The sequence below is a fragment of the Gossypium raimondii genome, chromosome 10 (assembly GCF_025698545.1).
Source record: "Gossypium raimondii isolate GPD5lz chromosome 10, ASM2569854v1, whole genome shotgun sequence".
Taxonomy (NCBI): Eukaryota; Viridiplantae; Streptophyta; class Magnoliopsida; order Malvales; family Malvaceae; genus Gossypium; species Gossypium raimondii.
Window position 1 is genome coordinate 52,717,184 of NC_068574.1, and position 17,973 is coordinate 52,735,156.

General features: G+C 30.2%; 1 protein-coding gene, 2 long non-coding RNA genes and 9 other non-coding genes across 12 annotated transcripts; 11 read left to right on the forward strand and 1 right to left on the reverse strand.

Moving 5' to 3' along the window:
- The first annotated feature begins 5,833 nt into the window (after nt 1–5,833).
- LOC105775590 (zinc finger protein 1) lies at nt 5,834–6,598 on the forward strand. The gene has a single exon (XM_012598094.1). The coding sequence runs from the start codon at nt 5,834–5,836 to the stop codon at nt 6,596–6,598; it is 765 nt and encodes a 254-aa protein (XP_012453548.1).
- Nucleotides 6,599–9,400: 2,802 nt separating this feature from the next.
- LOC128033850 (uncharacterized) lies at nt 9,401–13,882 on the forward strand. Its single transcript, XR_008189984.1, has 2 exons — nt 9,401–10,420; nt 11,196–13,882. It is a non-coding gene; the product is annotated as an uncharacterized LOC128033850 (long non-coding RNA).
- On the forward strand, nt 9,615–9,689 carry LOC128034380 (small nucleolar RNA Z267). Its single transcript, XR_008190505.1, has one exon. It is a non-coding gene; the product is annotated as a small nucleolar RNA Z267 (small nucleolar RNA).
- LOC128034385 (small nucleolar RNA R44/J54/Z268 family) lies at nt 10,199–10,286 on the forward strand. Its single transcript, XR_008190510.1, has one exon. It is a non-coding gene; the product is annotated as a small nucleolar RNA R44/J54/Z268 family (small nucleolar RNA).
- LOC128034386 (small nucleolar RNA R44/J54/Z268 family) lies at nt 10,655–10,742 on the forward strand. Its single transcript, XR_008190511.1, has one exon. It is a non-coding gene; the product is annotated as a small nucleolar RNA R44/J54/Z268 family (small nucleolar RNA).
- On the forward strand, nt 10,889–10,967 carry LOC128034409 (small nucleolar RNA snoR122). Its single transcript, XR_008190533.1, has one exon. It is a non-coding gene; the product is annotated as a small nucleolar RNA snoR122 (small nucleolar RNA).
- Nucleotides 11,679–11,753, forward strand: LOC128034381 (small nucleolar RNA Z267). The gene has a single exon (XR_008190506.1). It is a non-coding gene; the product is annotated as a small nucleolar RNA Z267 (small nucleolar RNA).
- On the forward strand, nt 11,964–12,051 carry LOC128034387 (small nucleolar RNA R44/J54/Z268 family). The gene has a single exon (XR_008190512.1). It is a non-coding gene; the product is annotated as a small nucleolar RNA R44/J54/Z268 family (small nucleolar RNA).
- Nucleotides 12,197–12,275, forward strand: LOC128034408 (small nucleolar RNA snoR122). Its single transcript, XR_008190532.1, has one exon. It is a non-coding gene; the product is annotated as a small nucleolar RNA snoR122 (small nucleolar RNA).
- LOC128034414 (small nucleolar RNA SNORD96 family) lies at nt 12,621–12,708 on the forward strand. Its single transcript, XR_008190539.1, has one exon. It is a non-coding gene; the product is annotated as a small nucleolar RNA SNORD96 family (small nucleolar RNA).
- Nucleotides 13,154–13,241, forward strand: LOC128034383 (small nucleolar RNA R44/J54/Z268 family). Its single transcript, XR_008190508.1, has one exon. It is a non-coding gene; the product is annotated as a small nucleolar RNA R44/J54/Z268 family (small nucleolar RNA).
- Nucleotides 13,883–14,538: 656 nt separating the features above from the next.
- LOC105777387 (uncharacterized) lies at nt 14,539–17,392 on the reverse strand. The gene is made up of 3 exons (XR_001128266.2): nt 16,992–17,392; nt 16,713–16,760; nt 14,539–14,952 (listed from the first exon to the last, which is right to left on the reverse strand). It is a non-coding gene; the product is annotated as an uncharacterized LOC105777387 (long non-coding RNA).
- Between the last annotated feature and the right edge of the window lie 581 nt (nt 17,393–17,973).

The window sequence follows — 17,973 nt, forward strand, 5'->3', positions numbered from 1 at the left end:
AAAAATCGTAATTTTTTTTTTCACTTTAGGGTTGAATTATGCTTGTTTTCATATCTAGGATTTACATATACAACATTAATTACTGTCAAGGGTGAATTTCTTATTTCTTATTATTGAGTTTATAATATATAATTTATAATTTATATTAGATGTTAGATATTAATTCTATTATATATATTCTAATATATATTAGTATTAGAATTTATTTATATATTTTATTTATTTATTTATATATTTTATTTATAATATATTAAAATATTATATTAATATTATTTATATATTTCTATTTCATTTGCATTTAGAATTTTGATTAAAAAAAAGAGTAGGTGTTAATCCAAAAAAACTTAAGAGCTCAAACCCAAAAATCCATAAACGTTGAGGCTATTTCTGACAATTATGTCTTTTTATATCTTCCAACTAATGTAGGCAACCCCTAATTTTCTGGTTACTTGAACACCTAACACCCAATGCCCCAATAATAGCCTTCTTACTATACTTTACACATTAGAACTAAAATAAATCAAAGACTAATAATTCTCACAATCATTAATATATGTTGCACCCATAATTGATGCCTCTCCCAAAACAATGTTGTCATTTGCAAACAACAAGTGTGAAACATCTAAACTATTCCTGCTAATTTTAACTCCTTTTAGATTATCTTCACTCTGTACCATCCTTATTAAAGTTGAGATGCCCTTGCTGCAAAAAGAAGAAAAAAAAGGACTCCAACATATCCCCTTGTTGAAGTCCTCTAGTCAGTTTAACATCCTCACATACCTTGCCATTTAGAGCAATAAAATACGACACTAATTTCACACACCTCATTACCAAATCAGTCCATCCAGGGTTGAAACCCAATTTCAATATCATAGCTTTCAAAAAATACTATTCGACTTGACCATAAACCTTGCTTATTTAGTACAAATACTTTTTGTTCCTACTTTTCTTATTCTTAAAGGGATGCAATATTTCATAAAAATCAATCACTATATTATTTAAAATGAGGGGCAAAAGCACATTAAGCTTCATCTATACAATGCATAATCATCTTCTGTAACCTATCAGTAATGACCTTAGAAATAATCTTGTAAATAACAATACAAAGACTAATAATATAACACCCTATACCCAACTTGATTTTCAGGTCTAAGCTACAAAATATCACATTCATTGCCAGAGCAACTAGGATACGATTTGCCCTTTTATAAATATATACTATTAACGATATTATTCAATCTCAACGTGATTTTCCATTATTTCTGGGTCTTATATGAGCTTACGAAAGTTCTTTTACTAACCTAATGTCAAATTATGACCAAATTGGTTTGCAAAATATCAGGTTGGCAACACAACTTTGGTACATGCCATATATTAAATAAAAAGATATTATAAATGTTATTGAGTCGAGGACCACAGATTAGATGTTTAAATCACCTATCGAAACTTCGAGCTTCACTGCATAGAATAAACAAATCGTATGCTAAGCGATAAAGCTCAATAGTACTTTCATGATTCAAGATAATATAACATTAGTATTAGTAAATGATCACAAAAGAGTCATGCTTAATGTCTAACCAATTTACATCCTATCATGCCAAGTAATCCCATTACCATATATACATACCTATGGCACGTTGTATATCAATTTATCTAACAAGTATAATTGAATTCACCAAATCATACTATTCATCAAATGCCAATCAATGTGCCATTTCAAAACATATAATGCTATTTAAGTTTTGAACATATGTACCTTTAACAATAGATTATCAATTTCCATATTCAATCAATGTCATTTAACCATTCAACTCACTATTCGATTCTCTTTACGAAGTCTATTGACTCATTCATATTTAATTTGGCCCTAAGGCTCGGTTCAAACCAATTCACGTTATCTTTCATATATTTTATCTTTCGTGAGTTACAAATATGCATGCATATAGTTCCATATCATTAAATCATTGCATATATTATTACCAACTCACAAATTCATACCATTTTAATTCAAATCATACGTTATAATAGCTTACAAAATTCAAGTTATTTCATTTTCAAATTTCAAGATCTGATTTTAATGTTCCACCAAATGGAACCCTATTAAATCGGATTCGAATACACGGGTGAATTACACCACACCAAGATAGCTCATACGAGCGTAAACTGGACCATACCAAGGCACCAAAGTGCAAAGCCCGTAAATAGTATATGTATAAACATTTTCAACTACATCCTTCCACCACACTGAAATCTCCTCAGGGACAAATAATACTCGATGATCCGCAATAGATGCTGGATCTCGATGTAACCTATAATAATATTTGTATCATCACATATCCTGTACAAGCACACATAAGACCCTATTGACATGCCAACCAATCTTAACATTTTACTAAGTTCACATTGGCGTTAAATTTTCATATTTGCATTATCATACTTTGATCATTCATATTCGCATATTCATACATGTAAGAATTTACATTTACCTGTCATACCCTGTAACCGGTCACATTTGCATTTTTCATACCCTGTACACTGTACTATCACATAACAATCATTTATCTCATTTCATTTCAATTAAATCCTATTCATATAGAATTTCACATTCAATTTCACAATTTCATTCCAGTTCGTCATCAACTTACATTATCTCTTATCATATAATATTTTTCAATCAATTCATATCACATATCATGTATCAATTTAATCATGCCACTTTTCATTTTATTTAATTCAATTCATTATCTCAATAACCATTATCAATTATAAAAATAAATTCATACAACCATAATTAAATCACATCGATACTCAATCATACAATAATATATGAATAAACAAATAAATATATTGATCTTGAATCATAAAAGCACAAACCAAAATCTTGCACCACTCGTTGATAACTCTCGCTTTTCCTTTTCCTCTCGATGACCCGATGTTGTTTTCCGCTACAATCGATAATTTAACAAACATAACAATATCATATTTCATTCAATCCACATTCAAAAGTAAAACTACACATATTTTTTATTTTATTCAATTTGGTCCCTAAATTTAGGATAAGTATATCTTTCGATATGTAGTTTCGGATCAAAACCCAATTTCAAATTCTTTCATTAGTCCACACAATTTGATATTTTTCATAATCTAAGCTTAATATCTATCTATTTCAAGTTTAATTCATTAATTTCTCAACAATAGAAACTTACTAAAACTTAACAATTGAATAAGTTGATGCATGGACTAACTAAATCAAGCTCCCATGATCATAAATCTATAAAACAATTATGAATTTAGCTTGGTTACCTTATTATTAGAATTGATGGTTGAATGCAAAGGATGGTTTCAAGCTTATCTATTTAAGAATCAGAGGAAGAAGATGAAAATATCATCTTTCTTTCCACTAAAATGCTATATATGCTAAGATTTACATTTAATTAAGCTTAGGTAATTATATTAATTAGGTTTTATATTAATAATTTAATTATTAATTCAAACTAAGTGGGCATAATCATTATCATCCACCAATCGTATAAAAACAATGGATTATTAACCATCTAGGCCTTTTGAATAATTTCTATCTAGGTTCCCAAGTATTTTCTTATAGTGATTGGATCTACACAATTTAGTCTCTGAGATTTAATTAACTACTTTTTGGCTAAATTACTTAACCAGACTTTATTATATTTTTATACTAACTCCATAAATATTCTTATTTTATATTTATAGACTCAATTTATGAAAACTGGATTCTAAAATCACATTTTTCGACACAACTGAAATTTGGATCGTTACAAATAGGTCAAAACTGGGTCATATTTCTTGTGTTTGAAACTCTAGGAATGGGAACAATATTAGTTTCTTGATCTCATCAATAGAAGACTCACGATTTAAAATCGAAAGACAAAAAGAACCAAGATCATTTTAATATATTCTAAAAATTCTGATAAAAAAGCAAGAAAATGATCAATACCTGGTGCTTTGGTCGAGTGCATACTTTTAACCATCATCTGGACCTCCTCCAATCTAAGCTCAATGTTGGAAACTCATTCATATCTCATATAATACACCTTTCCACCCTAAAAGAATGTATGAAAGATCTACATGTCCTGCAAAAAATAAATAAATAAATAGAGGCTTAAATTAATTGCAAGTTATGTGCTCTAAATTTTCCCTCTTTGTCATAATGTCCCTATTGTCATCTTCCAAACCAATTATGCTATTCATTTTTTGTCTAGCTGAAGCTCTGTTATGGAAGAATGTAGAATAGTGGTCCCTTTCCTTCAACAAATGAACTTGAGCCCTTTGGTTTTAGTAAATTTCCTCCTTTTCCACTTTCAAGTTCAGCTTTGGTTTAGGTTCATAAACCTCGTCTAAAACTTGAAAGATGGAAATAAATCATTTAAGTCCTCATTACGCTTCTTCTGGTGCTTAACTTTTTGACCTTTTACTCTTTCTTTTCATTACCCCATATTTTCAAACTAATACCTAGAAGTTTCAATTTAGTGGGAAGATCTCTCTCATTAGATTTCCCTAACCTCAAAACCTTTTGTTTGCAATCCTCCTTTAAGATTCAGTCTCCATCAAAACGAAATTACTTGTTTGAGTGAGAGCTCCAAATTTGAAGTTTTTCCAAAGCCTATCGAAATAAGAAATGGGCAATAATCCAACAACCAATCGTTAAATGTTGAATAGTATAACCTGGAAATAAATTCCACCAGTTGGGGTTCTCACCCCTCGATCCAATCTTTCCCTAATGAGATTGTCTGTCTTTCACCCCTTTTTTCCATATAAACCACTGACCTTTAAAACCCAGATTTGATAGATCACAATCTTTGAGTGTTGATTTGAATTCGAGATTTAATCACCATTTTTAAACAGTAACTATATAAAACTTCTATGAAATATCTTTTAAAGAACTCGATATTCACTTTTGAGAAATTGAGAGTTTAAATCATAATATCAACAAACCCAATATTTTTCATAGGAAAAGATTATATGAAACAATAACATACGTCATCTCTATAATTTTTTCAGTAGTTTTATGTCACATATGCATTTTCATGTTGAAAAATTAAATCCAAATTAATATCTTAAAATTCAAGATGAAAATATTGATGTAACATAAACCTATTGAAAAAAATAACATTCTTAGTTCAAACAACCCTTTCTCATTTTTCAAAACACAATCATAAATCATTTATGGTAATTAAGTTAAGGAAATTGACAACAATTAGCAAATAAACTAAAAATTAGGGAAATATGGCAAGTTGCTATTATTAACTACCCATTCTCTTATTCTATCGTGGAGCTTCTCTTTTATATTCAAACAAAGTTTACATAAATGTTAATTCCTAATTTAAGCTAAATAATTCATGTAGTCATACCGTGATAAAACCATTTAATTTTATTTATTATAATATATTTTCATTTACTATTAAAAAGGTATAATGGTATTCTAAAAAAATCAATTAAACATAAAATATTTGGTAAATTTTGATGCATGAATGTCCACCAGATTTAGTTGCATCTTTTATAGAAATTTAATTTGTTTAATTAGGTAATTGTGTTGATATAGTACTTTGAAAACATTAATTTAGAAGAAATTTATGGCAATAATAATAATAGTTTCCTTAGGCACCAAAATCTGAACAAGAGCTTAGTCATGATTTTCAATCTTATGTTACATGATGCAAGTAACAACTTCACACTGAGATTTATTTCCATAATTGCATGATATTACATAAATTAAGCCCTTAATATATATATACACACACACATATACATCACTCCCTCAATATCTCACATAAAATCAAGAAAAATATATAATTTGCCAATGGTTATCATACTCGAGGATCCTTCAGAAGTAGTTTCAACCAAATCGGCAGACATGGCAGGCTCAGTCCCACAGCAAAAGCCGAGTTCCGTTGTGCTCGATTTGAAGCTCTCGAACCATGATGACGACGGTGATGATAATGGAGGAGCCAAGCTGCGACGCGAATCGAAGATCGAACTCGATCTTTTCACCCCGAGGAACCCGACTAATTCTTCCCAACATGATGGTGATCATCATGACAAAAGCAAGGTTTTCTCATGCAACTTTTGTAAGAGAGTTTTCTCAACATCACAAGCCTTAGGGGGACACCAAAACGCCCACAAACAAGAACGTGCCTTAGCCAAAAGGCGCCACCAAGGGCTCATGGAAGTGAACCCGTCTCGCACTTTTGGCACCCCAAACTTTCCCTACTATCCATTTTCGACCTTTCCTTCGATACCTTTTCAAGGATCTTACAACAGATCACCCCTTTCTGTTCGATACGAATCAATGGTTCGTAAACCGACGCATCCATGGCCATCGATGCCATCGTCGTTGTCCCAACCGTATCATGTTCCCCATGGTTGGTCTTCATCTAGGCAAGCCTTAATGAGTCTTATACAGCCAAATTTAAGCTTTAACAATGGAGGGTTGGGAATCCCGGGGGCTTCGACTAGTGCAACTCTAGGATTGGGTCAAGCCAATGTTGCAATGAATAGGGTTTCTGAAGGAAGTGATAATCAGTGCAAGGATGGTGCAGGAATGGATTTGTCCCTTAAGCTTTAATTGCAGTTTTTATTTTAATTGTTCTAGTTTATTGTTGTAATTGTGGGTGTGTATTTACAGTTTAAATTTATATGTGTTAATGTTTTTATGAAATTCAAATTATTATTAATGGAATTTATATATTTTCCTTATTAATTTTGATATTGATGAAATTTCCATATACATTTTGAGAAAGACATTAAGTTGATCATTAAGATTATTGCATACCATTCATGAAGTGTCGATATGGACGTAGAATATGGTTGGACATCATATGGGTATTGCGATCTTGTAATATGTAAATTTAAGAGAAAAAAAAAACAGAATATGATGTTGTAAAAATAAAACCATTAGAATATCTTAAATATATTTTAATTTATTCAATTTCATATATATACAATGAATTTTATTTTTATGTTTCATAACAAAATTCTTCTAATTTAAACCATTTTAAGAAATAAATTTCTTATTATTAGTGTGGGGTGTGGCTCGTATTTCCGCCCAAACAGACAGTGATGTCATAACGAGAAGTTTCCCGACGTTGCGATGACGAACAACGTCGTGACGACGCGAATGAGGATGTGACAACATGTTCCCACATAAATTGAGTTTCTTCTCCCAATTAAGCTCTGATTACTTTAAGGATATTTTAGTATAATTAGAACTCTATTATTAGATCATTTAAAGGAGCTATTGTATCCCTATTTTGAGAGGGCAATTAAAGATGTAGTACTATAGGGCTTCTCTATTGGGGCAACAGTATGTAGTCGTGATGAGTTTTAGTGAGAGTTTTTGTGGTAACTATGGAGATAATTTTGTTCCCGAGTTAGAACTTTATTTTTGGGATTTAGGTTTGTGCGTTTAGTACATTTAGGTTTATTTTATCCATATTGTAGTCTCGTTTGTTTACTCATTTAGTAAAAAGTCAAAGCCTTATTTGCTCATGGTTTTTATCCTCTTCGGAGGAAATTTTCACATAAAATTTGTATTCGATCTTCTCTACCTTTTTTATTCTGTTATTTATACGGGTTGATCCCCGACAATTAGTTTTGATTTTAGATAAATTGTTTTATGAAAATAGTTGATATCTTAAATTTTAAATTTAAATAGTTATAACTTATTGGAAAAAATCTATGTTAGAATTTTAATTTATTAAAATAATTAGAATTGATCTTTTATTTTAAAGTTTCATCTTTGATCTCTTTTTTGAAAATCGCACCGACTCTAATGCGAGGAGTGTTCAAAAAAAAAAAAAATCCACACAATCAACATTCGATAATATTAGCATTTAAGTAATAAATCTCTTGACTGAAATGAGTTCATTCATATTCAATATTAAAATTCACCTCCATGGTAGTATAATATGGGATGAATTTAAATTTGTATCCTATAAAAAAGTGCCCAAAATCATTGATTGTAATGATAAAATATATAAGAAATAACTCAAATTTGATTTCTAAAATGATGTTAGAAAATAGAATCATAAAATCCGAAAGAATTAATAATGATTTTTTTATTTTTATTAAAATACAAATGCTTAGATAGATTTAAATCAGTTTGGTTTCTCCATGAAAAAAATATTTTACAGATTTTATATACTTTTTGAATTATTTTCATTAACCAATATATAACAATTTATTTTTATAATACGAAAAAAATAAAAATAAAAAATAACTAAATAAATATAAAATTCAATTCAAATAATAACAATCTTTTTTTAAAACCAAAATTAGAATAATAAAACTAAGATGAATCGAATTTAATAAAATTTAATCAAAATTAAATCAATTAAATGGTGTGAATTAAGTTTGTATTGTATTATATAATGCTATTCTTATATAAGTCGTTTATAATATATAAAAAGTTAAATCTAGAATAATGTATAATACCATAATTTAAGCATTACAAAATTGTTAGGTTGCTTATATTTAAAATTGTAATAGAAATTTTTTATACAAAATTATTAAAATTAAATTAAAAATAATTTAAATATTTTTAAAAAAATTATATGAACGGATTTAAAATAAGTGCAATTTTAGTTATTTATAAATATCGATAAAATTGGACAAAATTTTAAGCTTATATTTTGAATCAAATTAAATTTAAATAAATATAAAATATGTTAATATCATGTTTAAATCTGACCTGATTCATGGGGCGGGCTTCTCACCCAAGCCCGAAAGCCCACTCAAAATTTGAAAAGATTTGGATAAAAATATTAGGCTCGAAAATGGGTTTCGACAAAAAAAAATTAGGCCCGTTTAAGATATGAATTAGGCTCGAGCTTGAATGTTCAAGGCTCGAGCCTAGACCGGCCCGACCCATTTTAAGTTCATAATACTTTATATTATGTTATTTTTTTGATATATTATGCAGTTTAAAACACATTAAAAAATAAGACTATACTAAATATATAATACTACTCTAATGTAAATATTAAAATAATGTTAAGTTGACTATAAACAAAATTTTAATAAATAAAAAATGTATGAAATTATTAAATATTAAAAAAACAATATAAATATTTTAAAAAAAAATTTTAAAAATAATATGAGTGGATCTAAAATTAGTTTTAATTAATCTTTTACAAATATGAGTGAGTTTGAATAAAAATTCAAGCTCAAATTTCAAGTAGAACTGAGAATGAATAAATATAATATATATTAATATTATGCTTAGACCCGATCTGACTCATGGGTACTCCAAGTGGCACCGATAGATTTTCGATTTTTTTAAATAATTTATGCCCTAAGATTTAACTGGATAAAAGAATCTATTGAAACTTGGGCCATTACGGGCCATTAGGGTTTGACGGACCCTCTTGTTAGTAAAAGGGTTGGGGGGCCTGACTCTGTGGCGCCGCCTCCTTCTCCATCCATCTCATTCTTCTATATATCTTTTAAAACCCTATATCGATTTTCATTCATGGGTTATTTCTTGTTTGTTTCTGGTGCAAAGAATGTCTTCACAAAAATTTAGCAGAGTTTTTAGTTGTTGTTTTTCTCTTTTTTTTTTTTTTGGTTGGATATGCTTTTTGTTTTTGCCTATGATGGTATTAAATATACTTTGAGAGATGTTTTCTCTTTGAAATAATTCTAATCTGAGGCAAAGAAGTAGCCCAAATTCTTTTATGTGCTTGTTTCTTTCCATATGTAACTAGCATAAATTTTGTAGACTGATATCTGTATGCCCTTGTTTGGGTGATTGGTAACTCACTCTTCCTGTGAATCTATGTTTCTATTCTTCTCGAAGTACTCTGCAGTTTTACATGAATTTTGCCTATGAAATCTCAGCTTTAAGCTGTTTTTTTTTTTTTGGGTTTAAGATCTTACAAAGTTATCTAGTGCTTCGACTAAATTTGAAGCTGAGTTTTGTTTACTATAGGGAGGTAAGGTTTTCTTCTTTTAGCTTCGTTTTTTAACCAAACGTCGAACTCTGTTGATAGTAACTTTAAACTGGTTTACGCTTGTGAAAAAAATGGTCTCTGTACCTTATAGATTTATGTTTTCTTGATTGCCACTGATTGTTTTAGAGTCTAGAGTTGCAATGATTTTGTCTCATTAATTTTTTTTCCAAATTTCTTGATTTTCCTTTAAAATCTGGTTGTTCTCTATAATAAATTGTGCAAGTGACGATAAAGATAGACAGGGACATCAGTACCCATTGGAGGATGATGAGTTGTCTAAAATGGGAATCTCTCTGATGCACAAAACTAATTGGTTTTATTTCATGCATGAGTTTCTTTTTCATGATTTGATAAAATTTGTACAAAATTTTAGATGAAAGGTTTCTAAGGAGTATTTTGGTGTATGCACAAAACTAATCCTTGTTTACTATAGGGAGGTAAGGTTTTCTTCTTTTAGCTTCGTTTTTTAACCAAACGTCGAACTCTGTTGATAGTAACTTTAAACTGGTTTACGCTTGTGAAAAAAATGGTCTCTGTACCTTATAGATCTATGTTTTCTTGATTGCCACTGATTGTTTTAGAGTCTAGAGTTGCAATGATTTTGTCTCATTAATTTTTTTTTCCAAATTTCTTGTTTTTCCTTTAAAATCTGGTTGTTCTCTATAATAAATTGTGCAAGTGACGATAAAGATAGACAGGGACATCAGTACCCATTGGAGGATGATGAGTTGTCTAAAATGGGAATCTCTCTGATGCACAAAACTAATTGGTTTTATTTCATGCATGAGTTTCTTTTTCATGATTTGATAAAATTTATACAAAATTTTAGATGAAAGGTTTCTAAGGAGTATTTTGGTGTATGCTTAATCCATTAATCCTTGTTTTAAGTTTGAAAGACTCATGTTTGTCTATGATGCATCTTAATGCACGTATTATCAGATCAAATAATGATGATATCTCATTATTGTCACTACCTCTGAGACAAACCATATGTCAGATTTATTACTACTAATTCCTCCCTTTGCAAGTCTAGATTTTTGGGTTTTGAATTGTAGTTTCAACGAAGGGATTTTTCACTTCATTGAATATGGATTTCTTTTGTTCTGTAGGTTTTGCACTTCATCGAATATGGATTTTGCAATTCTTTATTGAGTCTATAGGTTTTGTGCTTTGTATATTTTGCTGTAGTTGACTACTTTTTTGCTACTGCAGCTTGAAATGCCTCCTGGTTCAGCGGAGTTGTCTTTTGTGGTTGAAATGCCTAATGATTATTATAAAGAACGGAGATTTGAATGGTGCTTCTTGTTGCAGCTTGATGATTTATTGAGCTCCAAAGGGCATTGCATGTGATAAACAATTTTATATCAAATATGAAGGCATAAATACAAGCTGTTTTTCTTTATGTATCATGTTACAATTTATACTATTAAAGAACTCTGATCGAATTAGTTGCATTGGGTTAAGCAATTAATTAGTCAATCTATATTAAGTAGGAAGTAATACCCTAACTTGATTTTCCTTTGGCTCCCTCCTTCTTGTCCATCCATCCCATTCTTCTATAACTCTAGTAAAATCTTAACTCTGTTAAACAATTGTATTCATATTTCACAAAATTTAACAGAGTTTGTAGTTGATAATTTTTCCGTTTATGTTTTTGTTTATTCTATTTTTTGATAAATTGTTTATGCTAATTTTGTTTTGCCTATGATGGTATTAAATATACTTTGAGAGATGTTTTCTCTTTGAAATAAATCTAATCTGAGGCAAAAAAGGAAATCCCAATTCTTGTGTGCTTGATTTTACATTTGGGTTTTGTTATTGATTCTGCTTATTTGTATGGATGTTCATATGTAACTACCAAAATCAGTAAGCCCTTCGTGCCACTGATTTGGAGTCTGGAATTGTAGTTTTTTAATTTCATTAATTGTTTCTAAATGTCTTGATTTTCCATTCAAACCTTGTTGGTTTCTCTTAGAAATTTATGCAAGTGACTATAAAAATAGACAGGGACATCAGCACCCATTGGAGGATGATGAGTTGTCTAAAATGGGAATCTCTCTGATGCACAAAACTAATTGGTTTTATTTCATGCATGAGTTCTTTTTCATGATTTCATAAATTTTATACAAAATATTAGATGAACGGTTTTGAAGGTGTGTTTTTTTGTATGTTTAATTCATCAATCATTGTTTTAAGCTTGAAAGACTCAGGTTTGTCAATGATGCATCTTAATGCACGTATTATCAGATCAAATAATGATGATATCTGATAATTGTCACTACCTCTGAGACAGACCGTATGATATGTCTATCGAATTTTGCTTTAATTTGGATTGTTTCATAAGCAAATTTTATACTTAATGATTGTCACTTCTTTATGTTGATGGTGTTAAATGTACTTTTGGTTGAATTCAGTAGCATTCTTTGAGGCTTTTCTACAATTTGTTTCTCACTTACACTTGTGTGGAGTAGGGTTATGTACCTATCTTAATTCTGGTAATCATATCTTTGTACTTGTAAGCAAATGCTCATTGATGTTGTGCTGGCATGTTCAATTGGTGTAGCTGCTGTTTTCTTCTTTGCCGTCCTATAATATCTACATATTTTGCTGAAGTTCATCTTAGATTATAAGAATCAATTGCCAGTGAGGATATCTATGACAAATACCATCTTTCGGGACTGAATTGCTCTTCGAGCTTTGATGTCCGTCTGCAAATCTGAGGCATTTGTGCTGCATATAATGCTAGCATGTAGGGTAATAGAAAACCATAAATAGTTTAGCATTTTGTTGGGAAACGTAGTATGTTTAATATATTCATTGTAATTATTGTTTCATCAAATTTGAAGGTTCTTACAAATATTGTCTTCGGTTGCACCATCTCAATAACTTGGTTGATGCTAATATCTTAGCATGCATTTTTGTGCTGTGCAGCTTCTGCTTGTTAAGTCGTAGGCTTACAAAAGTTGTATGACATTTGATTTTCAGCTGTATCAGTTTTGGACGTCATGATGTTTATTAGCCTTGGATATCATACTACCTTATAGCTGGTTTGTTCTATTGGAAAAAGGATCTCTCTATGTTAAAATCTATGTTTTTCTTGGGTGACACCAACTGATTTATAGTCTAGAAATTCAATGATTTAGTTTTCCACTGAAATCTTGTTAAAAATATGTGCAAGTGACGATAAAAATAGACAGGGACATCAGTACCCATTGGAGGATGATGAGTTGTCTAAAATGGGAATCTCTCTGATGCACATAAAGAATTCATTCGGAAGCATGTATTTCTTTTCATGCTTTGATAATTGTTATACAAAATTTTAGATGGAATCAGATTATTGTCTCTTTAAGTAGTTTTCTGTCACATGCTAATGCTAATAATTTTTGTTTAAATCTTGATTAGCTGGTTTGTCAATGATGCATCCTAATGCACGTACCAGCACAGACCATTTGATGCGTATTTAATTTGCTTTAATTGTGTCATACATAATCAAATTTAGCACCTCATGGTTCTTTGATTTTGGTGATGGTGTTAAATTTTTACTTGAGTTAATTCTGTAACTGTCTTTGAAGCTCTTTGACCATGTATGCCAAACTTTTTGCCACTAAAATTGCTGACTTTGCAGTTTCGATTTTTGGTCATGTTAGCCAGTATTTGTTCCAGGGGCAGCGTGTAGATGTACTTCTTCCCTAAAGTTGTAATTTATTTAAGAATAGGGCACGTTTGGTTCGCTTTATTAGAATAGAGGCGTAATGGAATGAAGGTGTAATAGCAAATCAATTGTTTGGTTGAATGTAATGGAATAGAGGCGTAATAGTATTATTGTGTTTAGTTGAATGGAATAGATGTGTAATAGTATAATGAAAAAAATTAAAATGATTAGAATATTTTAGTATAAATTTGTTTGGGTAAATGATTATTGTTATTGTTATTTAAAATTTAATAAGATTATTAATATTAATATTAATAATAAATAATTTAATTATATTTAAATATAATAATTATTAAATATATTATAATTAAAATATATAATTTAATAAAATTATTAAATTTATTCAAATTATAATATATGATATTATAAAATATAATTTAACATAATTATTATTAAATATATTATAATTAAAATATATGATTTAATAAATTTATTAATAATCAATATTCTTATATAAATTTACTCAAATTATAATATATGATATTATAAAATATAATTTAATATAATTATTATTAAATATATTATAATTAAAATATATAATTTAATAAAATTCTTAATAATTAATATTCTTATATGAATTTACTCAAATAAGATAATTTAACATAATTATTATTAAATATATTATAATTAAAATATATAATTTAATAAAATTATTAATAATCAATATGCATATATGAATTTATTAAAATTATAATATATGATGCTATAAAATATAATTTGAAATAATTAATATTAAATATATTTTAATTAATATTAAATAATTAATGTTGACAAATGTTTGTTCTCATCTTGGTTACCATCAACATGCCCTTCATCTTCTAACTAATTGCCAGAATACCACTATAAACAATAATTGCAGTCCTTCAATTCAGAAATGAAAATTTCTCCAGATAAATGATTTCCTCATAATACTTTCTTTCTTTTTTTTTTTTAATCTGCAAAATTCATGGTGGGTAAACTCTATATATTGTTTTTTATGGGTTTTTGAACATGGCTTTTCCAACTATAGCACTCGGATTTTGCATCTTCATCATCTTCCATGCTCTCACACCATGTAGTGGAGGTCCCTCCGGTGTTTGTGGCTAACTGGAGAGGCCCTTAAGGGGAACCCGACTGCGAACTGCTCCCTTTCGAGGATTCTCCAAACTGATCTTGACACATTCATGCATGACCACCACCCAAAACAAGGCTTGATTGATTTGCAAGAGTTGTTGTTGTTGTGGTAGCTGGAAATCTTCGTGTGTGTAGCCGGTGTTTCTGGAAATCAGGGAAGTTCTTACATCAATAATCGATATCAAAACTAGTTATACATGTATAATTCAAACACATATTGAAAAACATTTGCTAGACTCTAATCTATATTTTCCATCAGATCAAGTGCAAATCCAGTCTTCCCATTGACCAAACTTCTTAATTCTAATCTAGCAGGATAATAAACAATCCAAGAACAACAAAATCAAATTCGAAACCAGCTAAGTATATGTCTAACTCTCATTCTGGAAATCATGATGTGTGATTACATTACAATAACTAATAGCAATAAGCAAATAACCATTTGATGATTGCTCACTAATAGCATCTAGATGTCAAATTATCAATGTAAACGAAGAATCAGTAAACTTAAACAGACGGGACTGGTGAAATATAAATGAAAACAATGTCCAATGGGTTCTTTTCTAAAAAGTGAAAACAGATGATACATGATATCTGGTAGTTTGAATCATTTTACAGAAAACTTAAAATTGAAATCAATTATGGAATGCGTTACATTCAAAATAACAATAAACAAAATATGGATATAACACTAGCTACAAAAGTAATTTAACAATATCATGTGGTAACAAGTTCACCTGAAAGTGAGATATGAAAGATATGCCCAAATGAAATCATTTATGGCATGAGTTACATTCAAAATAACAATAACAAAAGATGGATATAACACTAACTACAAAAGTAATTTAACAATATCATGCAGTAACAAGTTCACATGAAAGTGCAATATGAAAGACATGCCATTTTCTGAAAACTGACATGACCAGGCTTCAAGCTTATCATACTCTCATTTGTATCCCACATATTTCTAGTACAATATCATTAAACATAATGCAAAGTAAATAAACAAAGCAGCTTACTATGAACTGGGAATAGACACCTAAGTAACAGGGAAAGGAAAGTAAAAAGCAGAAAGCCACAAAGATAACAAGGCATATCGCTGCTTTGCGGTCCCATGATGGAAACCACAGCATATGACAGACCGCATTCATAAAGTTTCACTTCCTTGATAAAACTTTCGATTCCAGTATCATTGAATGAACCATCTCCATCAATAAGTTGAACTGAACAACATTCATCGCTTGTCGCGGAGAAATCAAATGTTCATAGCATGTCAAGGTAAAGCGAGAAAGCATCCATAATGCACAGAACTAAACCGCCCTATTCATTTTTCCTTATTAATTTAAAATTAAATTCTCTATATCAATTAATCAAGGACATTTTAGGTATACCTCAACTGAAACAAAGTCTATTTATCTTTTGATAGAGAATTTTGACGTACTCAATAGCTTTAATAGCTGGTAATTCAAATTCCAGTTCTTTGTTTTTTTATTTTCCTTAGCTTCCTCAACAACCAGACATGCCATAAACATGAAATTCATCCCCGGTCCCGATCCAAACATCACAACGAATTGCAGATTTACACTACTAAAAGGAACTTTAGAAATCTAAAAAACAGTATTCAAACCCAAATTTCCACCAAAAGAAAAAAAAAAACCCCCCGCATCGCACCCTAAATAATAATAAGAAAAAGAAGAAAAAAAACCAACAAAATTATTAAGGCGGCGCTGCTTGCTCAGCCGCTTTCTTTTGCCATTACTTTACAGAAATTAAACAAATAAACCGCAAAACTAATTGAGTAATGAAAGGAAGAAACGGATCACTGAATAAGCTATAAATAGTGAGGAACAAAAATGCAAAAAAGAGAAAAAAATAGATTAGGATGAAACGATTCGAGGGTTTACCCATTGAATCTTATTTGAAATTGAAAGCTCGGAAGATGATGAGATCGGCTGCGATGAAAGACAGATAAGAGAAATAGAAAAACAAAGATAGATTTTGCTGATTTCAATTTTACAGAAATAAAAGTTGCAACATAAACATCTAAAGCTACAATTTTGCACCAGTTAACACTCTGCCATGAATTGATACCGAAAAACGAGTGTTGAATTATAGTATAAAACTACAGGGAGAAAAATTAAAACAGAGAAAGCCGAAGACAATGTTGAAGCAAAGATTTATACCTGAAATCGGCCTCCGATGAAGACAATGTTGAGGATTTGTTATGAAAGCAGAAGAAATGAGGACAGATCTACAATACCGATGGAAGAAGAAGCAAATATCTATGAGTGCAGAAAAAGGAAACGAAAATAAGAAATAGGTAAGGATTCTCTAATCGGAGCTGGATGGGGGGAATATCTATTACGGGACCGGGTGTATTAGAGAAGGAACAAATTTGAGACGTAATGGTAATACAATCAACCAAACAACGGATTAAAGAGGGATTAATGGGGCCGACCGATTAGGGGTGCATAGCCAATACACCTAACCAAACATGCTGTCAGTGTCCAACCAGGGGCTGAATAGCCTGCCTTGGCTCATGATCTTCGTTTACAAATATGGGGTTATGCTTTACTTTGATTGTGCATCATGTTCTTATGTAACCTGATTGTTGTTAAGATCTAAGGATGCATTTTGTGCTGTGCTTAGTTCTAGTAAGTTTACATCAATTTTACGACTGTGGTTTATGAATTGATGTTTATTGGATACTTATTAATTGATATTCATACGAATACTAAATCCAAGTAATTACTACGCTAGAATTTACTAATCAAAACATTAAGTTCATCACAAAGACCTTGAAGCAACACAAAAAGTCTCATCGCATGTGTAAGTAGAGCTTGGGCAACTGAGTCACAAGCTCCTTTATCTTGAAGCTATTTGGATAAACTAATATATGTCCGTCGTTATTTGTTTGCCATGAGAGTCAAGTAATTCTTTCATCTCACCAAGTCGACCTTGGGTGAATATTCCTACCCAAAAAACTATACCCTTTTTTCAAGCTTTACACACTGCATTCATCGGCCTTGAACAGCCCTTAGTAAAATTGGAATAGTCAAATCGGTTTGGTAATTGAGTTGTTGGTTCAGTGGAGTTTTAGTTTAATCCCAGATGAGTTCTTTTAAAGCTCCTTGCGATGAGCCCCAACAAGAATCAACACATCAT